At 50.7% G+C, this 23,136-nt stretch overlaps 1 protein-coding gene and 1 long non-coding RNA gene across 4 annotated transcripts in view; both read left to right on the top strand.

The window, feature by feature from the left end:
• The window catches only part of LOC127915531 (exocyst complex component 6B-like), a 116,900-nt gene that overhangs the window by 81,129 nt on the left and 12,635 nt on the right, over positions 1-23,136 (top strand). The window contains exons 9-10 of the mRNA XM_052495705.1: positions 11,357-11,440; positions 17,524-17,570. Coding sequence (XP_052351665.1) covers positions 11,357-11,440; positions 17,524-17,570 — 131 coding nt within the window. The remainder of the gene's footprint in view (positions 1-11,356; positions 11,441-17,523; positions 17,571-23,136) is intronic.
• LOC127916258 (uncharacterized) lies at positions 21,165-22,832 on the top strand. 3 transcript variants are annotated; one of them, XR_008094186.1, is made up of 4 exons: positions 21,165-21,372; positions 21,638-21,923; positions 21,970-22,079; positions 22,146-22,832. It is a non-coding gene; the product is annotated as an uncharacterized LOC127916258 (long non-coding RNA). The 3 variants fall into 3 exon arrangements; XR_008094185.1 differs by having other exon boundaries at positions 21,970-22,101; XR_008094184.1 differs by lacking the exon at positions 22,146-22,832 and having other exon boundaries at positions 21,970-22,137.

Genomic DNA, 23,136 nt, shown 5'->3' with positions numbered 1-23,136 from the left:
TGGAGGGGTTGAAAAAGTGGAGGGTTTGGAGAAGTGGAGGGGTTGGATAAGTGGAGGGGTTGCCCTGGGGTTGGAGAAGTGGAGGGGTTGGATAAGTGGAGGGGTTGCCCTGGGGTTGGAGAAGTGGAGGGGTTGGAAAAGTGGAGGGGTTGGAAAAGTGGAGGGGTTGGAGAAGTGGAGGGGTTGGCCTGGGGTTGGAGAAGTGGAGGGGTTGGAAAAGTGGAGGGGTTGCCCTGGGGTTGGAGAAGTGGAGGGGTTGCCCCGGGGTTGGAGAAGTGGAGGGGTTGCCCTGGGGTTGGAAAAGTGGAGGGTTGGAAAAGTGGAGGGGTTGGAGAAGTGGAGGGGTTGGCCTGGGGTTGGAGAAGTGGAGGGGTTGCCCTGGGGTTGGAGAAGTGGAGGGGTTGGCCTGGGGTTGGAGAAGTGGAGGGGTTGGCCTGGGGTTGGAGAAGTGGAGGGGTTGGCCTGGGGTTGGAGAAGTGGAGGGGTTGGCCTGGGGTTGGAGAAGTGGAGGGGTTGGCCTGTGGTTGGAGAAGTGGAGGGGTTGGCCTGGGGTTGGAGAAGTGGAGGGGTTGGAGAAGTGGAGGGGTTGGAGGAGTGGAGGGTTGGCCTGGGGTTGGAGAAGTGGAGGGGTTGGAGAAGTGGAGGGGTTGGCCTGGGGTTGGAGAAGTGGAGGGGTTGGCCTGGGGTTGGAGAAGTGGAGGGGTTGGCCTGGGGTTGGAGAAGTGGAGGGTTGGCCTGTGGTTGGAGAAGTGGAGGGGTTGGCCTGTGGTTGGAGAAGTGGAGGGTTGGCCTGGGGTTGGAGAAGTGGAGGGGTTGGAGAAGTGGAGGGGTTGGAGAAGTGGAGGGGTTGGCCTGGGGTTGGAGAAGTGGAGGGGTTGGAGAAGTGGAGGGGTTGGCCTGGGGTTGGAGAAGTGGAGGGGTTGCCCTGGGGTTGGAGAAGTGGAGGGGTTGGCCTGGGGTTGGAGAAGTGGAGGGGTTGGCCTGGGGTTGGAGAAGTGGAGGGTTGGCCTGGGGTTGGAGAAGTGGAGGGGTTGGCCTGGGGGTGGAGAAGTGGAGGGGTTGCCCTGGGGTTGGAGAAGTGGAGGGGTTGGCCTGGGGTTGGAAAAGTGCATGAGAGAGTGGAGGAGAAGGAGAGGGATGGAGGAGAGAGAGTGAATGGAAGGAAAAGGGGGGGTTGGTGTTGAAAGGTGTGACCTCCTCAACCTCAGCTTCACTTTCTTTCCCCCTCCCGTTCCCTCGTTTGTTTTGGTTCCTGCCAGCATTCATGTTTGTTTAGTTATGTTGTGTTCTTTACCATTCTTCTTCTTCTCCTTCTCTCCTGTTTTTGTCCTTTGTTTCAGCCTTCATATACAGAGAGAGAGAGACACACACACACACACACACACACACACACACACACACACACACACAGTGGCAGAGGCACACGCGCACACACAGAGACACACACAGAGGCACATACACACACACAGAGAGAGAAAATTGGGTTGGTCATGACCCCATGGAGAACTGTTGTTAGGCAGGTCGGTCCTGGGGACAGAGTGGATGCCAAGGGTGAAAGAACAGAGAGCACACAATGAGCTGAACTCTACACACAGAGACACAATGAGCTGAACTCTACACACAGAGACACAATGAGCTGAACTCTACACACAGAGACACAATGAGCTGAACTCTACACACAGAGACACAATGAGCTGAACTCTACACACAGAGACACAATGAGCTGAACTCTACACACAGAGACACAATGAGCTGAACTCTACACACAGAGACACGATGAGCTGAACTCTACACACAGAGACACGATGAGCTGAACTCTACACACAGAGACACACAATGAACTTAACTCTACACACAGAGACACACACAATGAACTGAACTCTACACACAATGAACTGAACTCTACACACACACACACACTCACACACACAATGAACTGAACTCTACACACAGAGACACACACACACACACAGAAACACACACACACTATTGTTGATATGATATAAATATTTATTGATTAGTAAATATTTTAACCCTAACCCTACCACTAAACCAGACGAGTACTACCACTAAACCAGACGAGTACTACCACTACACCAGACGAGTACTACCACTAAACCATTAGTAACTATTTTAGTACTACCACTAAACCAGACGAGTACTACCACTAAACCAGACGAGTACTACCACTAAACCAGACGAGTACTACCACTAAACCAGACGAGTACTACCACTAAACCAGACGAGTACTACCACTAAACCAGACGAGTACTACCACTAAACCAGACGAGTACTACCACTAAACCAGACGAGTACTACCACTAAACCAGACGAGTACTACCACTAAACCAGACGAGTACTACCACTAAACCAGACGAGTACTACCACTACACCAGACGAGTACTACCACTAAACCAGACGAGTACTACCACTAAACCAGACGAGTACTACCACTAAACCAGACGAGTACTACCACTAAACCAGACGAGTACTACCACTAAACCAGACGCAGTACTACCACTAAACCAGACGAGTACTACCACTAAACCAGACGAGTACTACCACTAAACCAGACGAGTACTACCACTAAACCACTAAACCAGACCAGACGAGTACTACCACTAAACCAGGCGGACGAGTACTACCACTAAACCAGGCAGTACTACCACGAGTACTACCACTAAACCAGACGAGTACTACCACTAAACCAGACGCCAGTACTACCACTAAACCAGACAGGCGAGTACTACCACTAAACCAGACGGCGAGTACTACCACTAAACCAGACGCGAGTACTACCACTAAACCAGGACGAGTACTACCACTAAACCAGACGAGTACTACCACTAAACCAGACGAGTACTACCACTAAACCAGACGGCGAGTACTACCACTAAACCAGGCAGCGAGTACTACCACTAAACCAGGCGGCAGTACTACCACTAAACCAGGCGCGAGTACTACCACTAAACCAGACGCGAGTACTACCACTAAACCAGGTACTACCACTAAACCAGACGAGTACTACCACTAAACCAGACGACGAGTACTACCACTAAACCAGACGACGAGTACGACCACTAAACCAGACGACGAGTACTACCACTAAACCAGACGACGAGTACTACCACTAAACCAGACGACGAGTACTACCACTAAACCAGACGACGAGTACTACCACTAAACCAGACGACGAGTACTACCACTAAACCAGACGACGAGTACTACCACTAAACCAGACGACGAGTACTACCACTAAACCAGACGACGAGTACTACCACTAAACCAGACGACGAGTACTACCACTAAACCAGACGACGAGTACTACCACTAAACCAGACGACGAGTACTACCACTAAACCAGGCGACAGTACTACCACTAAACCAGGCGGCGAGTACTACCACTAAACCAGACGCGAGTACTACCACTAAACCAGGCGGCGAGTACTACCACTAAACCAGGCGGCGAGTACTACCACTAAACCAGACGACGAAAGTACTACCACTAAACCAGGCGAGTACGACCACTAAACCAGGCGGCGCAGTACTACCACTAAACCAGACGACGAGTACGACCACTAAACCAGACGACGAGTACTACCACTAAACCAGAGACGAGTACTACCACTAAACCAGACGACGAGTACTACCACTAAACCAGACGGCGAGTACTACCACTAAACCAGGCGGCGAGTACTACCACTAAACCAGACGGCGAGTACGACCGCTAAACCAGACGACGAGTACTACCGCTAAACCAGACGACGAGTACTACCACTAAACCAGACGAGTACTACCACTAAACCAGACGACGAGTACTACCACTAAACCAGACGACGAGTACTACCACTAAACCAGACGACGAGTACTACCACTAGAACATTTGGGTTTCTTATTCTGAACATGACAGCTCGTTATGTGATTGATACCTGGAGGACAATTGGACGCGCGCGCGCGTGTGTGTGTGTGTGTGTGTGTGTGTGTGTGTGTGTGTGTGTGTGTGTGTGTGTGTGTGTGTGTTCGTGCCTGTGTTATTAAACGGCCTGTGGAGTGAAGGGTTCTTCGTGTGTTTCTCGTTTGGTCCGGTCTGAGGGAAAACTCAGGGCTAACGCTGTTGTTTACATGATCATAATTTCTATCAGATTTGAGTGTGTGTAGAGTAGAACAAAGGCTTATTGTTCAGGTCCAGTCTTCACCACCATGGTAATATGGTGGAATTTAAACATGGGGCGAGAGATGGAGGGAGAGAGAGAAGAAAAAACAAAATGAATGTCTTGATTGGAAATGGGATTCTACTTCCTTGTTTTGTGTCTTTGTGTCTTTATGTCTGTGTGTGGTTTGTGTCTTTGTGTGTGTTTCCCTACTGGCAACTCTGTCCTAATGAGAGCCCCCCACACACACACAAACACACACACTAAGATGTCTGTTGATCTGTCTGGCAGCAGAGAACATTCCAGAATCTAGAGACACCATTCTGTTCTGACTGGAGATATCTGCCTTAGACCCTGTAGTCATCAGTAACATGGCTGTGTGTGTGTGTGTGTGTGTGTGTGTGTGTGTGTGTGTGTGTGTGTGTGTGTGTGTGTGTGTGTGTGTGTGTGTGTGTGTGTGTGTGTGTGTGTGTGTGTGTGTGTGTGTGTGTGTGTGTGTGCGTGCGTGCGTGCGTGCGTGCGTGCGTGCGTGCGTGGACGATTTGAGAAGCGTGCGTGTATTATTAAACAATAGTTTAAGCAGAGTGACGGTTTCTTGGTGGTAGTGTGAGGAAATACAGCCCACACGATAGCTGTACCCTCCCCCGAGGGTCTTGTTGACCTCTTCCTACACCCCACACTTCTCTCCAGAGTGTCTGACTTCATGGAGGTTGTCCAGTCAGCTTATGGCCTGTATTGAAGTTTAGTCCTCTTAGTAGAACTACTCTGGAGACCTCCCTGCCCTCTACCCCTCTAGCAGCCTCTCACCCACTCATCCATCCATCCACTCCACCCTTCCCCTCTCCCGGTCTCTCTCTCGTTCTACCCTCTCTCTCTCGTTCTACCCTCTCTCTCTCATTCTACCCTCTCTCTCTCGTTCTACCCTCTCTCTCTCGTTCTACCCTCTCTCTCTCGTTCTACCCTCTCTCTCTCGTTCTACCCTCTCTCTCTCTCGTTCTACCCTCTCTCTCTCGTTCTACCCTCTCTCTCTCGTTCTACCCCTCTCTCTCTCTCTCTCCCCTCTCTCTCTCTCTTTCTACCCTCTCTCTCTCTCGTTCTACCCTCTCTCTCTCTCGTTCTACCTCTCTCTCTCTCGTTCTACCCTCTCTCTCTCTCGTTCTACCCTCTCTCTACCCTCTCTCTCTCTCGTTCTACCCTCTCTCTCTCTCGTTCTACCCTCTCTCTCTCTCGTTCTACCCCTCTCTCTCTCTCGTTCTTCCCCTCTCTCTCTCTCGCTTTCTACCCTCTCTCTCTCTTTCTACCCTCTCGTTCTCTCTCTCTCTCTCGTTCTACCCTCTCTCTCTCTCGTTCTACCCTCTCTCTCTCTCGTTCTACCCTCTCTCTCTCTCGTTCTACCCTCTCTCTCTCTCGTTCTACCCTCTCTCTCTCTCTCGTTCTACCCTCTCTCTCTCTCTCGTTCTACCCTCTCTCTCTCTCTCGTTCTACCCTCTCTCTCTCTCTCGTTCTACCCTCTCTCTCTCTCTCGTTCTACCCTCTCTCTCTCTCTCTCTCTCTCTCTCTCTCGTTCTACCCTCTCTCTCTCTCTCGTTCTACCTCTCTCTCTCTCTCGTTCTACCCTCTCTCTCTCTCTCTCGTTCTACCTCTCTCTCTCTCTCTCTCTCTCGTTCTACCCTCTCTCTCTCTCTCTCTCTCTCGTTCTACCCTCTCTCTCTCTCTCTCTCGTCTCTCCCTCTCTCTCTCTCTCTACCCTCTCTACTCTCTCTCTCTCTCTCGTTCTCCCCTCTCTCTCTCTCGTTCTACCCTCTCTCTCTCGTTCTCCCCTCTCTCTCTCTCGTTCTCCTCTCTCTCTCGTTCTACCCTCTCTCTCTCTCTCGTTCTACCCTCTCTCTCTCTCTCTCTCTCTCGTTCTACCCTCTCTCTCTCTCTCTTTCTCCCCTCTCTCTCTCTCTCGTTCTACCCTCTCTCTCTCTCTCGTTCTACCCTCTCTCTCTCTCTCTTTCTACCCCCTCTCTCTCTCTCTCGTTCTACCCTCTCTCTCTCTCTCTCGTTCTACCTCTCTCTCTCTCTCTCGTTCTACCCTCTCTCTCTCTCTCGTTCTACCCCTCTCTCTCTCTCGTTCTACCCTCTCTCTCTCTCTCTCGTTCTACCCTCTCTCTCTCTCTCGTTCTACCCTCTCTCTCTCTCTCTCGTTCTACCTCTCTCTCTCTCTCTCGTTCTACCCTCTCTCTCTCTCGTTCTACCCTCTCTCTCTCTCTCGTCGTTCTACCCTCTCTCTCTCTCTCTCTCGTTCTACCCTCTCTCTCTCTCTCTCTCGTTCTACCCTCTCTCTCTCTCTCTCTCTCGTTCTACCCTCTCTCTCTCTCTCTCTCGTTCTACCCTCTCTCTCTCTCTCTCGTTCTCGTTCTACCCTCTCTCTCTCTCTCTCTCTCGTTCTACCCTCTCTCTCTCTCTCTCTCTCGTTCTACCCTCTCTCTCTCTCTCTCTCGTTCTACCCTCTCTCTCTCTCTCTCTCGTTCTACCCTCTCTCTCTCTCTCTCTCTCGTTCTACCTCTCTCTCTCTCTCTCTCTCGTTCTACCCTCTCTCTCTCTCTCTCTCTCGTTCTACCCTCTCTCTCTCTCTCTCGTTCTACCCCTCTCTCTCTCTCTCTCTCTCGTTCTACCCCTCTCTCTCTCTCTCTCTCGTTCTACCCTCTCTCTCTCTCTCTCTCTCTCGTTCTACCCTCTCTCTCTCTCTCTCTCTCTCTCGTTCTACCCTCTCTCTCTCGTTCTTCTCTCTCTCTCTCTTCTACTCTTAGTTCTACCCTCTCTCTCTCTCTCTCGTTCTACCCTCTCTCTCTCTCTCTCTCTCTCGTTCTACCGTTCTACCCTCTCTCTCTCTCTCTCTCTCGTTCTACCCTCTCTCTCTCTCTCTCTCTCGTTCTACCCTCTCTCTCTCTCTCTCTCTCTTCTACCCTCTCTCTCTCTCTCTCTCTCTCGTTCTACCTCTCTCTCTCTCTCTCTCTCGTTCTACCCCTCTCTCTCTCTCTCTCTCTCTCTCGTTCTACCCTCCTCTCTCTCTCTCTCTCGTTCTACCCCTCTCTCTCTCTCTCTCTCGTTCTACCCTCTCTCTCTCTCTCTCTCTCTCGTTCCTCTCTCTCTCTCTCTCTCTCGTTCTACCCTCTCTCTCTCTCTCTCTCTCTCTCTCTCTCTCTCGTTCTACCCTCTCTCTCTCTCTCTCTCGTTCTCTCTTCTCTCTCTCTCTCTCTCTCTCGTTTACTCTCTCTCTCTCTCTCTCGTTCTACCTCTCTATATATCTCTCTCTCTCGTTCTACCTCTCTCTCTCTCGTTCTACCCTATATATATATCTCTCTCTCTCGTTCTACCCTCTCTCTCTCTCTCTCTCTCTCTCGTTCTACCCTCTCTCTCTCTCTCTCTCTCTCTCTCTCGTTCTACCCTCTCCTCTCTCTCTCGTTCTACTCTCTCTCTCTCTCTCTCGTTCTACTCTCTCTCTCTCTCTCTCTCGTTCTCTCTCTCGTTCTACCCCTCTCTCTCTCTCGTTCTACTCTCTCTCTCTCTCTCTCGTTCTACCCTCTCTCTCTCTCTCTCGTTCTACCCCCTCTCTCTCTCTCTCTCGTTCTACCTCTCTCTCTCTCTCTCGTTCTACCCTCTCTCTCTCCTCTCTCTCTCTCTCTCTCGTTCTACACGCTCTCTCTCTCTCTAGTTCTATCTCTCTCTCTCTCGTTCTACCCTCTCTCTCTCTCTCTCTCTCTCTCTCGCTCTCTCTCTCTCTCGTTCTACCTCTCTCTCTCTCTCTCGTTCTACCCTCTCTCTCTCTCTCTCTCGTTCTACCCTCTCTCTCTCTCTCTCGTTCTACCCTCTCTCTCTCTCTCTCGTTCTACCCTCTCTCTCTCCTCTCTCTCTCTCTCGTTCTACCCTCTCTCTCTCTCGTTCTACCCCCTCTCTCTCTCTCGTTCTACCCTCTCTCTCTCTCTCGTTCTACCTCTCTCTCTCTCTCGTTCTACCCTCTCTCTCTCTCTCTCTCGTTCTACCCTCTCTCTCTCCCTCTCTCTCTCTCTCGTTCTACCCTCTCCTCTCTCTCTCTCTCTCGTTCTACCCTCTCTCTCTCTCGTTCTACCCTCTCTCTCTCTCTCGTTCTACCCTCTCTCTCTCTCTCTCGTTCTACCCCTCTCTCTCTCTCTCGTTCTCTCTCTCTCTCTCTCGTTCTATATATCTCTCTCTCTCTCTCTCGTTCTACCTCTCTCTCTCTCTCTCTCGTTCTACCTCTCTCTCTCTCTCTCTCGTTCTACTCTCTCTCTCTCTCTCTCTCGTTCTACTCTCTCTCTCTCGTTCTCTCTCTCTCTCTCGTTCTACCCTCTCTCTCTCTCTCTCTCTCTCGTTCACCCCCTCTCTCTCTCTCTCTCTCGTTCTACTCTCTCTCTCTCTCGTTCTGCCTCTCTCTCTCTCGTTCTACCCTCTCTCTCTCTCTCTCTCTCTCTCGTTCTACCCTCTCTCTCTCTCTCTCTCTCTCTCTCGTTCTACCCTCTCCTCTCTCTCTCTCTCTCGTTTCTACCTCTCTCTCTCTCTCTCGTTCTACTCCTCTCTCTCTCTCCTCGTTCTACCCCTCTCTCTCTCTCTCTCGTTCTACCTCTCTCTCTCTCTCTCTCGTTCTACCCTCTCTCTCTCGTTCTACCCTCTCTCTCTCTCTCGTTCTGCTCTCTCTCTCTCTCTCTCTCGTTCTACCCTCTCTCTCTCTCTCTCTCGTTCTACCCTCTCCTCTCTCTCTCTCTCTCTCGTTCTACCCTCTCTCTCTCTCTCTCTCTCGTTCTACCCCTCTCTCTCTCTCTCTCTCTCGTTCTACCTCTCTCTCTCTCTCTCTCTCGTTCTACCCTCTCTCTCTCTCTCTCTCTCGTTCTACCCCTCTCTCTCTCGTTCTCTCTCTCTCTCTCTCTCTCTCTCTCTCGTTCTACCCTCTCTCTCTCTCTCGTTCTACTCTCTCGTTCTCTCTCTCTCTCTCTCGTTCTCTCTCTCTCTCTCTCTCTCTCTCGTTCTACTCTCTCTCCTTCTCTCTCTCTCTCTCTCTCTCTCTCTCTCGTTCTACCCTCTCTCTCTCTCTCTCTCTCTCTCTCTCTCTCTCTCGTTCTACCCTCTCTCTCTCTCTCTCTCTCGTTCTACCCTCTCTCTCTCTCTCTCTCTTCCCTCTCTCTCTCTCTCTCTCTCTCGTTCTCCTCTCTCTCTCTCTCTCTCTCGTTCTACCTCTCTCTCTCTCTCTCTCTCGTTCTACCCTCTCTCTCTCTCTCTCGTTCTACTCTCGTCTCTCGCTCTCGTTCTCTCTCTCTCTCTCTCTCGTTCTACCCTCTCTAGGTTCTACCCTCTCTCTCTCTCTTCTCTCTCTCTCTCTCTCTCTCGTTCTACTCCTCTCTCTATTCTACCCTCTCTCTCTCTCTCTCTCTCTCTCTCTCTCTCTCTCTCTCGTTCTACCCTCTCTCTCTCTCGTTTCTACCCTCTCTCTCTCGTTCTACCTCTCTCTCTCTCTCTCTCTCGTTCTACCCTCTCTCTCTCTCTCTCTCTCTCTCTCTCTCTCTCTCTCGTTCTACTCTCCTCTCGTTCTCTCTCTCTCGTTCTACTCTCTCTCTCGTTCTACTCTCTCTCTCGTTCTCTCTCTCTCGTTTCTCTCTCTCTCGTTCTACCCTCTCTCTCTCTCGTTCTACCCTCTCTCTCTCTCTCTCTCTCTCTCGTTCTCTCTCTCTCTCGTTCTACCCTCTCTCTCTCTCTCTCTCTCTCTCTCGTTCTACCCTCTCTCTCTCTCTCTCTCTCTCTCGTTCTACCCTCTCTCTCTCTCTCTCTCGTTCTCTCTCTCTCTCTCTCTCTCTCTCTCTCTCTCGTCTCGTTCTACCCCCCTCTCGTTCTCTCTCTCTCTCCCCTCTCTCTCTCTCTCTCTCTCGTTCTACCTCTCTCTCTCTCTCTCTCTCGTTCTACCCCGTTCTCTCTCTCTCTCGTTCTACCCCCTCTCTCTCTCTTGTTCTACCCTCTCTCTCTCTCTCTCGTTCTCTCTCTCTCGTTCTACCCCCTCTCTCTCTCGTTTCTACCCCTCTCTCTCTCTCGTTCTACCCCCTCTCTCTCTCTCGTTCTACCCCCTCGTTCTGCCCTCTCTCCTTCTCCCTCCCCCCACTACCCCGTCTCTCTCTCTCTGATGGACTGCTGTGGTATGTCTCTTCAATAGACATTGTTCTCATTGAGAGAACTGCCAAGGTGCTGAAAAGCATTCGTCCAAGGTCCTAATTTTTCTTAGGAAATATTAACAGTTTGTGTCTTCAATCAAATCTTGTTTCGAATGTATTTTATTGGAAACATTTTTCATTATAACAGCGCACCAGATGTGAGTGAGCATGGTTCTGGCCTGGTTCTGGCCTGGTTCTGGCCTGGTTCTGGCCTGGTTCCGGCCTGGTTCCGGCCTGGTTCCGGCCTGGTTCTTGCCCTGGTTCTTGCCCTGGTTCTGGCCTGGTTCTGGCATGGTTCTGGCCTGGTTCTGGCCTGGTTCTGACCTGGTTCTGGCCTTTAGTTTCAGCTTCCCTGACTGTGGAGGGTTATCAGCCCAGCTTTGGTGTCTTATCTCTGGGCTGGGGCAGTACTGTGGGTCCTGGTCTGGGTCTCAGCTAGAGGCGATAAGGACAGAGACCGGGGCTACTGTTGGAGGAGGATGGAGAGGGGGCCTGGGGTTTATCACTGTAAAGCAGTGTGTGTGCGTGTGTGTGTGTGTGTGTGTGTGTGTGTGTGTGTGTGTGTGTGTGTGTGTGAGTGAGACACTGGTTCAGTCATACTGAAGAACCGGAGCAGAATCTGTTGTGAGTGACTGATATCCTACAGATATGCTCGACTTTGAAGAGAGATTGATGACGCCACTGGAAACAGAAGACCTTAGTGACTGTCCAATCACTGACTCTCCCTTGAATGAGAGTGCCTTTTGTACCCAATATCAAACTTTTGTTTTTCTACCAAAATCCTCTCGTCTGTTTCCGTCTTGACTTTTAACCTCTTTCAAATGTTGTTTTTTTGTGTTTTTTTGTTAATCCAAACCTGTTTTGAATCAGTTCTACAAATAAAATGAGTAACTGATGAATGTCAATACGTATGGCGATCCAAGGGTTGTCATGGCTACCGTCTCCTCTCTGTTGCCATCGCGCACGGCCGGTCTCTAAGGATGTTGTCCATGTTGTTTTTTTACCCAGGGTTCCCGGGAGCAGTTTGAGAACTACTACAGGAATCAGAGAAGGAAACAGGCTCGCCTCGTACTGCAACCCCACTCTAACATGGTAGATATCACCTCTCACCTCACCTCGTACTGCAACCCCACTCTAACATGGTAGATATCACCTCTCACCTCACCTCGTACTGCAACCCCACTCTAACATGGTAGATATCACCTCTCACCTCACCTCGTACTGCAACCCCACTCTGACATGGTAGATATCACCTCTCACCTCACCTCGTACTGCAACCCCACTCTAACATGGTAGATATCACCTCTCACCTCACCTCGTACTGCAACCCCACTCTAACATGGTAGATATCACCTCTCACCTCGCCTCGTACTGCAACCCCACTCTGACATGGTAGATATCACCTCTCACCTCACCTCGTACTGCAACCCCACTCTAACATGGTAGATATCACCTCTCACCTCACCTCGTACTGCAACCCCCACTCTAACATGGTAGATATCACCTCTCACCTGTACCTCGTACTGCACCCCACTCTGACATGGTAGATATCACCCCTCACCTCGTACTGCAACCCCACTCTGACATGGTAGATATCACCCCTCACCTCGTACTTCAACCCCACTCTAACATGGTAGATATCACCTCTCACCTCACCTCGTGCTGCAACCCCACTCTGACATGGTAGATATCACCCCTCACCTCACCTCGTGCTGCATCACCCCCACTCTGACATGGTAGATATCACCTCACCTCACCTCGTACTGCAACCCCACTCTAACATGGTAGATATCACCCCTCACCTCACCTCGTACTGCAACCCCACTCTGACATGGTAGATATCACCCCTCACCTCGCCTCGTACTGCAACCCCACTCTGACATGGTAGATATCACCCCTCACCTCGTACTGCAACCCCACTCTAACATGGTAGATATCACCTCTCACCTCACCTCGTACTGCAACCCCACTCTAACATGGTAGATATCACCCTCACCTCACCTCAGACTGCAACCCCACTCTGACATGGTAGATATCACCTCACCTCGTACTTCAACCCCACTCTAACATGGTAGATATCACCTCTCACCTCAGACCCCATCATCACCTCACCCGTACTCACCCACCTCGTACTGCAACCCCCACTCTAACATGGTAGATATCACCTCTCACCTCACCTCGTACTGCAACCCCACTCTAACATGGTAGATATCACCCCTCACCACACCTCGTACTGCAACCCCACTCTAACATGGTAGATATCACCCCTCACCTCACCTCGTACTGCAACCCCCACTCTAACATGGTAGATATCACCCCTCACCTCACCTCGTACTGCAACCCCACTCTAACATGGTAGATATCACCTCTCACCTCACCTCGTACTGCAACCCCCACTCTGACATGGTAGATATCACCTCTCACCTCACCTCGTACTGCAACCCCCACTCTAACATGGTAGATATCACCCCTCACCTCACCTCGTACTGCAACCCCCACTCTAACATGGTAGATATCACCTCTCACCTCACCTCGTACTGCAACCCCCACTCTAACATGGTAGATATCACCTCTCACCTCGCCTCGTACTGCAACCCCCACTCTGACATGGTAGATATCACCTCACCTCACCTCGTGCTGACCCCACTCTAACATGGTAGATATCACCCTCACCTCACCTCACTGCAACCCCACTCTAACATGGTGATATCACCCTCACCCCCTGCAACCCCACTCTGACATGGTAGATATCACCCCTCACCTCACCTCGTACTGCAACCCCACTCTAACATGGTAGATATCACCCTCACCTCACCTCGTGCTGCAACCCCACTCTAACATGGTAGATATCACCTCTCACCTCACCTCCTGCTGCACCCCACTCTAACATGGTAGATATCACCCTCCCTCACCTCGTGCTCAACCCACTCTGACATGGTAGATATCACCTCTCACCTCACCTCCTGCAACCCCACTCTAACATGGTAGATATCACCTCGCCTCACCTCGTACTGCAACCCCACTCTAACATGGTAGATATCACCTCTCACCTCACCTCGTACTGCAACCCCACTCTAACATGGTAGATATCACCTCGCCTCACCTCGTACTTCAACCCCACTCTGACATGGTAGATATCACCTCTCACCTCACCTCGTACTGCAACCCCACTCTAACATGGTAGATATCACCCCTCACCACACCTCGTACTGCAACCCCACTCTGACATGGTAGATATCACCCCTCGCCTCACCTCGTACTTCAACCCCACTCTAACATGGTAGATATCACCCCTCGCCTCACCTCGTACTGCAACCCCCACTCTAACATGGTAGATATCACCCCTCGCCTCACCTCGTACTTCAACCCCCACTCTAACATGGTAGATATCACCTCTCACCTCGTACTGCAACCCCACTCTAACATGGTAGATATCACCCCTCGCCTCACCTTCGTACTGCAACCCCACTCTAACATGGTAGATATCACCTCTCACCTCGTACTGCAACCCCACTCTAACATGGTAGATATCACCCCTCGCCTCACCTTCGTACTGCAACCCCACTCTAACATGGTAGATATCACCTCTCACCTCGTACTGCAACCCCACTCTAACATGGTAGATATCACCCCTCGCCTCACCTTCGTCCTGCAACCCCACTCTAACATGGTAGATATCACCCCTCACCTCGTACTGCAACCCCACTCTAACATGGTAGATATCACCCCTCGCCTCACCTCGTACTTCAACCCCACTCTAACATGGTAGATATCATCCCTCGCCTCACTTCGTACTTCAACCCCCACTCTAACATGGTAGATATCACCCCTCGCCTCACCTCGTACTTCAACCCCACTCTGACATGGTAGATATCACCTCTCACCTCACCTCGTACTGCAACCCCACTCTAACATGGTAGATATCACCCCTCGCCTCACCTCGTACTTCAACCCCACTCTGACATGGTAGATATCACCTCTCACCTCACCTCGTACTGCAACCCCACTCTAACATGGTAGATATCACCCCTCGCCTCACCTCGTACTTCAACCCCACTCTGACATGGTAGATATCACCTCTCACCTCACCTCGTACTGCAACCCCACTCTAACATGGTAGATATCACCCCTCACCACACCTCGTACTGCAACCCCACTCTGACATGGTAGATATCACCCCTCGCCTCACCTCGTACTTCAACCCCACTCTAACATGGTAGATATCACCCCTCGCCTCACCTCGTACTGCAACCCCACTCTAACATGGTAGATATCACCCCTCGCCTCACCTCGTACTGCAACCCCACTCTAACATGGTAGATATCACCCCTCGCCTCACCCTCGTACTGCAACCCCACTCTAACATGGTAGATATCATCTCTCACCTCGTACTGCAACCCCACTCTAACATGGTAGATATCATCTCTCACCTTCGTCCTGCAACCCCACTCTAACATGGTAGATATCACCCCTCACCTCGTACTGCAACCCCACTCTAACATGGTAGATATCACCCCTCGCCTCACCTCGTACTTCAACCCCCACTCTAACATGGTAGATATCATCCCTCGCCTCACTTCGTACTTCAACCCCCACTCTAACATGGTAGATATCACCTCTCACCTCGTACTGCAACCCCACTCTAACATGGTAGATATCACCCCTCGCCTCACCTTCGTACTTCAACCCCACTCTAACATGGTAGATATCACCCCTCACCTCGTACTGCAACCCCACTCTAACATGGTAGATATCACCCCTCACCTCGTACTTCAACCCCACTCTAACATGGTAGATATCATCCCTCGCCTCACTTCGTACTTCAACCCCCACTCTAACATGGTAGATATCACCCTCAACTGCAACCCCACTCTAACATGGTAGATATCACCCCTCGCCTCACCTTCGTACTTCAACCCCACTCTAACATGGTGGATATCACCCCTCACCTCGTACTGCAACCCCACTCTAACATGGTAGATATCACCCCTCACCTCGTACTTCAACCCCACTCTAACATGGTAGATATCACCCTCGCCTCACCTCGTACTGCAACCCCACTCTGACATGGTAGATATCACCCCTCACCCCACTCTGACTGATATCACCCCTCACCACCCCACTCTAACATGGTAGATATCACCTCCTCACCTCGTACTGCAACCCCCCACTCTCATGGTAGATATCACCCCCTCACCACACCTCCTGCAACCCCACTCTAACATGGTAGATATCACCCCTCTCCTCACCTCGTGCTTCAACCCCCACTCTAACATGGTAGATATCACCCCTCGCCTCACCTCGTGCTTCAACCCCACTCTAACATGGTAGATATCACCCCTCGCCTCCTTCAACCCCCACTCTAACATGGTAGATATCACGCCTCACCTCGTACTTCAACCCCCACTCTAACATGGTAGATATCACCTCTCACCTCGTACTGCAACCCCACTCTAACATGGTAGATATCACCCCTCGCCTCGTACTTCAACCCCACTCTAACATGGTAGATATCACCCCTCGCCTCACCTCGTACTTCAACCCCACTCTAACATGGTAGATATCACCTCTCACCTCGTACTGCAACTCCACTCTAACATGGTAGATATCTCCCCTCGCCTCACCTCGTACTTCAACCCCCACTCTAACATGGTAGATATCACCCCTCGCCTCATACTGCAACCCCACTCTAACATGGTAGATATCACCCCTCGCCTCGTACTGCAACCCCACTCTAACATGGTAGATATCACCCCTCGCCTCGTACTGCAACCCCACTCTAACATGGTAGATATCACCTCACCCCTCGCCTCGTACTTCAAACCCACTCTAACATGGTAGATATCACCTCTCACCTCGTACTGCAACCCCACTCTGACATGGTAGATATCACCTCTCACCTCACCTCGTACTGCCACCCCACTCTAACATGGTAGATATCAGCCCTACCCTCCCTGCTGTCTACCCCACTCTAACATGGTAGATGACACCCCTACCCTCTCTGCTGTCTCTCTGCTGTCTACCCCACTCTAACATGGTAGATATCACCCCTACCCTCTCTGCTGTCTACCCCACTCTAACATGGTAGATATCAGCCCTACCCTCCCTGCTGTCTTCCCCACTCTAACATGGTAGATATGTCCATGGTAGATATCACCCCTCGCCTCACCTCGTACTTCAACCCCACTCTAACATGGTAGATATCACCCCTCGCCTCACCTCGTACTTCAACCCCCACTCTAACATGGTAGAGATCATCCCTCGCCTCGTACTGCAACCCCACTCTAACATGGTAGATATCACCTCTCGCCTCACCTCGTACTGCAACCCCACTCTAACATGGTAGATATCACCTCTCACCTCACCTCGTACTGCAACCCCACTCTAACATGGTAGATATCACCTCTCACCTCACCTCGTACTGCAACCCCACTCTAACATGGTAGATATCAGCCCTACCCTCCCTGCTGTCTACCCCACTCTAACATGTTAGATGACACCCCTACCCTCTCTGCTGTCTCTCTGCTGTCTACCCCACTCTAACATGGTAGATATCAGCCCTACCCTCCCTGCTGTCTACCCCACTCTAACATGTTAGATGACACCCCTACCCTCTCTGCTGTCTCTCTGCTGTCTACCCCACTCTAACATGGTAGATATCAGCCCTACCCTCCCTGCTGTCTACCCCACTCTAACATGGTAGATATCAGCCCTACCCTCCCTGCTGTCTACCCCACTCTAACATGGTAGATATCAGCCCTACCCTCCCTGCTGTCTACCACACTCTAACATGGTAGATATCAGCCCTACCCTCCCTGCTGTCCTCCCCACTCTAACATGGTAGATATCAGCCCTACCCTCCCTGCTGTCAACCCCACTCTAACATGGTAGATATCAGCCCTACCCTCCCTGCTGTCAACCCCACTCTAACATGGTAGATATCACCCCTCGCCTCGTACTGCAACCCCACTCTAACATGGTAGATATCACCCCTCCCCTCGACTGCAACCCCACTCTAACATGGTAGATATCACCCCTACCCTCCCTGCTGTCTTCCCTCCCTCCCCATCACACCAACTTCAAAAACAGAAGCCATGTTGTTAATGTCTTTCCAGAGGTCCGTAGTAGTTTGAATCCTATTCTTCATCTTCTTCATCTTCTTCTTCATCATCTAGCACGAAACCTTGGAAGGATACAGAAGGTACTTCAATCAAATAGTAGGGTAAGTTCCCCACCCCTCTCTTTCTATCCATCCTTCATCCTCCCCTCTATTCATCAATCCATCTACAATCGTAGTATTTCTTGGCGTGGATGGATCACATGAACTGACTGGATAGGATGTGTGTTCAGCTTTTCAGTGACACTTCATTTAAAAGCTGTACCAGCTTTCCTTCCTTAAATAACTCTGGACCACGCCTCTCATCTACCCGTCTTCCCATTCTGACCACACTCCTCTTTTCTCCCAACCTCTCCTTTCTCTGGGCTTGCTGGCCTAAAACACACACACACACACACACACTACACACACACACACTACACGCACACAGGAAGGAGTTGAATGAGGATTGATGGTGTGTGGGATGTGAGGTGGCATATCCATGTTATTCCGACAGTCTGGATGGGAATATCGGGAATGTTCACTGTCTGGAAGCAGAGAAGACAGACACTTCTCCAAATATCCCATCGACCAGGGCTCTCTCTCTCTTTCCATCCGTACCAGGGCTCTCTCTCTCTCTTCTTTCCATCCGTACCAGGGCTCTCTCTCTCTTTCCATCTGTAGTAGGGCTCTCTCTCTTCTTTCCATCCATACCAGGGCTCTCTCTCTTTCCATCCATACCAGGGCTCTCTCTCTCTTTCCATCCGTACCAGGGCTCTCTCTTCTTTCCATCCGTACCAGGGCTCTCTCTCTTCTTTCCATCCGTACCAGGGCTCTCTCTCTTCTTTCCATCCGTACCAGGGCTCTCTCTTCTTTCCATCCGTACCAGCTCTCTCTCTCTTTCCAGGGCTCTCTCTCTCTCTCTTTCCATCCGTACCAGGGCTCTCTCTCTTCTTTCCATCCTTTCCACCAGGGCTCTCTCTCTTCTTTCCATCCGTACCAGGGCTCTCTCTCTTCTTTCCATCCGTACCAGGGCTCTCTCTCTTCTTTCCATCTGTAGGGCTCTCTCTCTTCTTTCCATCCGTACCAGGGCTCTCTCTTCTTTCCATCCATACCAGGGCTCTCTCTTCTTTCCATCCGTTCTTTCCATCCAGGGCTCTCTCTTTCCATTCTTTCCATCCGTACCAGGGCTCTCTCTTCTTTCCATCCGTACCAGGGCTCTCTTCTTTCCTCTCATCTCTCTTCTTTCCATCCGTACCAGGGCTCTCTCTTCTTTCCATTCTTTCTTCTTTCCATCCGTACCAGGGCTCTCTCTCTTCTTTCCATCCTGTAGTAGGGCTCTCTCTTCTTTCCATCCGTACCAGGGCTCTCTCTTTCCATCCTCTCTCTTCTTTCCATCCATTTCTCTCTCTTCTTTCCATCCGTACCAGGGCTCTCTCTCATTCTTTCTCTTTCCATCCGTACCAGGGCTCTCTCTCTTCTTTCCATCCGTACCAGGGCTCTCTCTCTCTCTTTCCATCCGTACCAGGGCTCTCTCTCTCTCTTTCCATCCGTACCAGGGCTCTCTCTCTTCTTTCCATCCGTACCAGGGCTCTCTCTCTTCTTTCCATCCGTACCAGGGCTCTCTCTCTTCTTTCCATCCGTACCAGGGCTCTCTCTTCTTTCCATCCGTACCAGGGCTCTCTCTTCTTTCCATCCGTACCAGGGCTCTCTCTCTTCTTTCCATCCGTACCAGGGCTCTCTCTTCTTTCCATCCGTACCAGGGCTCTCTCTCTCTCTCTTTCCATCCGCTCTCTCTCTCTCTTCTTTATCCCAGGGCTCTCTCTCTCTCTTTCCATTTCAGGTCCTCTCCATCCGTACCAGGGCTCTCTCTCTCTCTTTCCATCCGTACCAGGGCTCTCTCTCTCTCTTTCCATCCGTACCAGGGCTCTCTCTCTCTCTCTCTTTCCATCCGTACCAGGGCTCTCTCTCTCTCTTTCCATCCGTACCAGGGCTCTCTCTCTTCTTTCCATCCGTAGTAGGGTTGGGCGACGCCTGGAATGACGGAACGTCCCCTCGACCTGTCCAAACATCGTTGATATACGATATATCGTCTTTTTTCTGTGTGTGTTTTATCCGGGCAGGGAAGGATGCAATGTAGAGGACTGTAATTACACACATTGACTATCATTATTATGCTATAATATATATATAATATATATTATGCTATATATAAGTCTAGGCAGTATGGAATTGTTCTTATTTAGATTGGTACAAAAGCCTACCTCATTGAAGATGCCACCTGAGACGTTCAGCCTACCTCACTGAAGATGCCATCTGAGACGTTCAGCCTACCTCACTGAAGATGCCATCTGAGACGTTCAGCCTACCTCACTGAAGATGCCATCTGAGACGTTCAGCCTCCCTCATTGAAGATGCCATCTGAGACGTTCAGCCTACCTCACTGAAGATGCCACCTGAGACGTTCAGCCTACCTCACTGAAGATGCCATCTGAGACGTTCAGGCTCCCTCACTGAAGATGCCACCTGAGACGTTCAGCCTACCTCGTTGAAGATGCCACCTGAGACGTTCAGGCTACCTCACTGAAGATGCCATCTGAGACGTTCAGGCTCCCTCGCTGAAGGAGACGGTGACCCACTGACATTGTGGAGAGGGAATGAGGTTCTTTGTGAAACATCTCCGACACCGACTCATCCCATTCTTCTATCACATTTTCCCAGCGTATTTAAAACACTGCTGCGTGAACTTTAACTTTTTTAAGGTGTGTTCTAGTGCTCTGTGCGGTGTGTTCTAGTGCTCTGTGAGGTGTGTTCTAGTGCTCTGTGCGGTGTGTTCTAGTGCTCTGTGCGGTGTGTTCTAGTGCTCTGTGCGGTGTGTTCTAGTGCTCTGTGCGGTGTGTTCTAGTGCTCTGTGCGGTGTGTTCTAGTGCTCTGTGCGGTGTGTTCTAGTGCTCTGTGCGGTGTGTTCTAGTGCTCTGTGCGGTGTGTTCTAGTGCTCTGTGCGGTGTGTTCTAGTGCTCTGTGCGGTGTGTTGTAGTGCTCTGTGCGGTGTGTTGTAGTGCTCTGTGCGGTGTGTTGTAGTGCTCTGTGCGGTGTGTTGTAGTGCTCTGTGCGGTGTGTTGCTTTGTGCGGTAGTGCTCTGTGCTGTGTGTTGTGTGTTGTGAGGTGTGTTCTAGTGCTCTGTGCGGTGTGTTGTAGTGCTCTGTGAGGTGTGTTCTAGTGCTCTGTGCGGTGTGTTGTAGTGCTCTGTGAGGTGTGTTCTAGTGCTCTGTGCGGTGTGTTCTAGTGCTCTGTGCGGTGTGTTGTAGTGCTCTGTGTAGGTGTGTTGTAGTGCTCTGTGCGGTGTGTTGTAGTGCTCTGTGAGGTGTGTTGTAGTGCTTTGTGCGGTGTGTTGTAGTGCTCTGTGCTGTGTGTTGTAGTGCTCTGTGAGGTGTGTTCTAGTGCTCTGTGCGGTGTGTTGTAGTGCTCTGTGAGGTGTGTTCTAGTGCTCTGTGCTGTGTGTTGTAGTGCTCTGTGAGGTGTGTTGTAGTGCTCTGTGCGGTGTGTTCTAGTGCTCTGTGCGGTGTGCTCTGTGCGGTGTGTTCTAGTGCTCTGTGCGGTGTGTTCTAGTGCTCTGTGCGGTGTGTTGTAGTGCTCTGTGCGGTGTGTTCTAGTGCTCTGTGCGGTGTGTTCTAGTGCTCTGTGCGGTGTGTTGTAGTGCTCTGTGAGGTGTGTTGTAGTGCTCTGTGCGGTGTGTTGTAGTGCTCTGTGCTGTGTGTTGTAGTGCTCTGTGCGGTGTGTTCTAGTGCTCTGTGCGGTGTGTTGTAGTGCTCTGTGAGGTGTGTTCTAGTGCTCTGTGCTGTGTGTTGTAGTGCTCTGTGAGGTGTGTTGTAGTGCTCTGTGCGGTGTGTTCTAGTGCTCTGTGCGGTGTGTTCTAGTGCTCTGTGCGGTGTGTTGTAGTGCTCTGTGCGGTGTGTTGTAGTGCTCTGTGCGGTGTGTTGTAGTGCTCTGTGAGGTGTGTTGTAGTGCTCTGTGAGGTGTGTTGTAGTGCTCTGTGAGGTGTGTTCTAGTGCTCTGTGCGGTGTGTTGTAGTGCTCTGTGAGGTGTGTTCTAGTGCTCTGTGCGGTGTGTTGTAGTGCTCTGTGAGGTGTGTTGTAGTGCTCTGTGCGGTGTGTTCTAGTGCTCTGTGCGGTGTGTTCTAGTGCTCTGTGCAGGTGTGTTCTAGTGCTCTGTGAGGTGTGTTGTAGTGCTCTGTGAGGTGTGTTGTAGTGCTCTGTGAGGTGTGTTCTAGTGCTCTGTGAGGTGTGTTCTAGTGCTCTGTGAGGTGTGTTCTAGTGCTCTGTGCTGTGTGTTGTAGTGCTTTGTGCGGTGTGTTGTAGTGCTCTGTGCTGTGTGTTGTAGTGCTTTGTGCGGTGTGTTGTAGTGCTCTGTGCTGTGTGTTGTAGTGCTCTGTGCTGTGTGTTGTAGTGCTCTGTGCTGTGTGTTCTAGTGCTCTGTGAGGTGTGTTCTAGTGCTCTGTGAGCTGTGTGTTCTAGTGCTCTGTGAGGTGTGTTCTAGTGCTCTGTGCTGTGTGTTGTAGTGCTCTGTGCTGTGTGTTGTAGTGCTCTGTGCTGTGTGTTGTAGTGCTCTGTGCTGTGTGTTGTAGTGCTCTGTGCTGTGTGTTGTAGTGCTCTGTGCTGTGTGTTGTAGTGCTCTGTGAGGTGTGTTCTTGTGCTCTGTGAGGTGTGTTCTAGTGCTCTGTGCGGTGTGTTCTAGTGCTCTGTCTCGAATCCACGTTGTTCCTTTGCATTGTGTATTGAACATTTAGACTATGGCTGAAAAGGTCATTTGGCGTGCTGTTGTGAGCTGCCCGACTCCGTTCAGATTCCAAGGCTAAACCATAATTTGTGACATCACGACGTCGTCACCATCGACGACAGCCCGCTGATAATATCGGGCCAATCCTAATTGACACCTCCGTCTCTCTCTCTCTCTCTCCCAGTAACCTGTATCGTCTTCCCCTTCTCACACTTTTCTTTTGTGGCTCTCTCATTTCCCTCTCATTCTGTCTGTCTTTCTATCTCTGACATGTCATTATAGAATAAATAAAAATATATGTTAAATTATTTACCTGGTTAAATCAATGTCAAATTGTCTTTTATTTATATTTTTCTCTCTCTGTCTCTCTCTCTCTGTCTCTCTCTGTCTCTCTCTGTCTCTCTCTCAATTCAATTCAATTCTCTCTCTCTCTCTCTCTCTCTCTCTGTCTCTCTCTCTCTCTGTCTCTCTCTCTCTGTCTCTCTCTCTCTCTGTCTCTCTCTCTCTCTGTCTCTCTCTCTCTGTCTCTCTCTCTGTCTCTCTCTCTCTCTGTCTCTCTCTCTCTGTCTCTCTCTCTCTGTCTCTCTCTCTCTGTCTCTCTCTCTCTGTCTCTGTCTCTCTCTGTCTCTCTGTGTCTCTGTATCTGTATATCTTCTGATGTATATCTCTCTGTCTCTCTCTGTATCTGTCTATCTGTCTCTGTCTCTTCTGTATCTGTCTGTGTCTCTCTGTATCTGTCTCTCTCTCTGTCTCTGTCTCTCTCTGTCTCTCTGTGTCTCGTGTCTCTCTCTGTCTCTCTCTGTCTCTCATATGTCATGATATATCTGTCTCTCTGTCTCTCTGTGTCTTCTGTCTCTCTCTGTCTCTCTGTGTCTCTGTTCTTCTGTCTCTCTCTGTCTCTCTCTGTCTCTTTCTG

Source organism: Oncorhynchus keta, chromosome 35 (genome assembly GCF_023373465.1).
Source record: "Oncorhynchus keta strain PuntledgeMale-10-30-2019 chromosome 35, Oket_V2, whole genome shotgun sequence".
Classification (NCBI taxonomy): Eukaryota; Metazoa; Chordata; class Actinopteri; order Salmoniformes; family Salmonidae; genus Oncorhynchus; species Oncorhynchus keta.
This window is presented reverse-complemented; position numbering and strand designations above follow the sequence as displayed.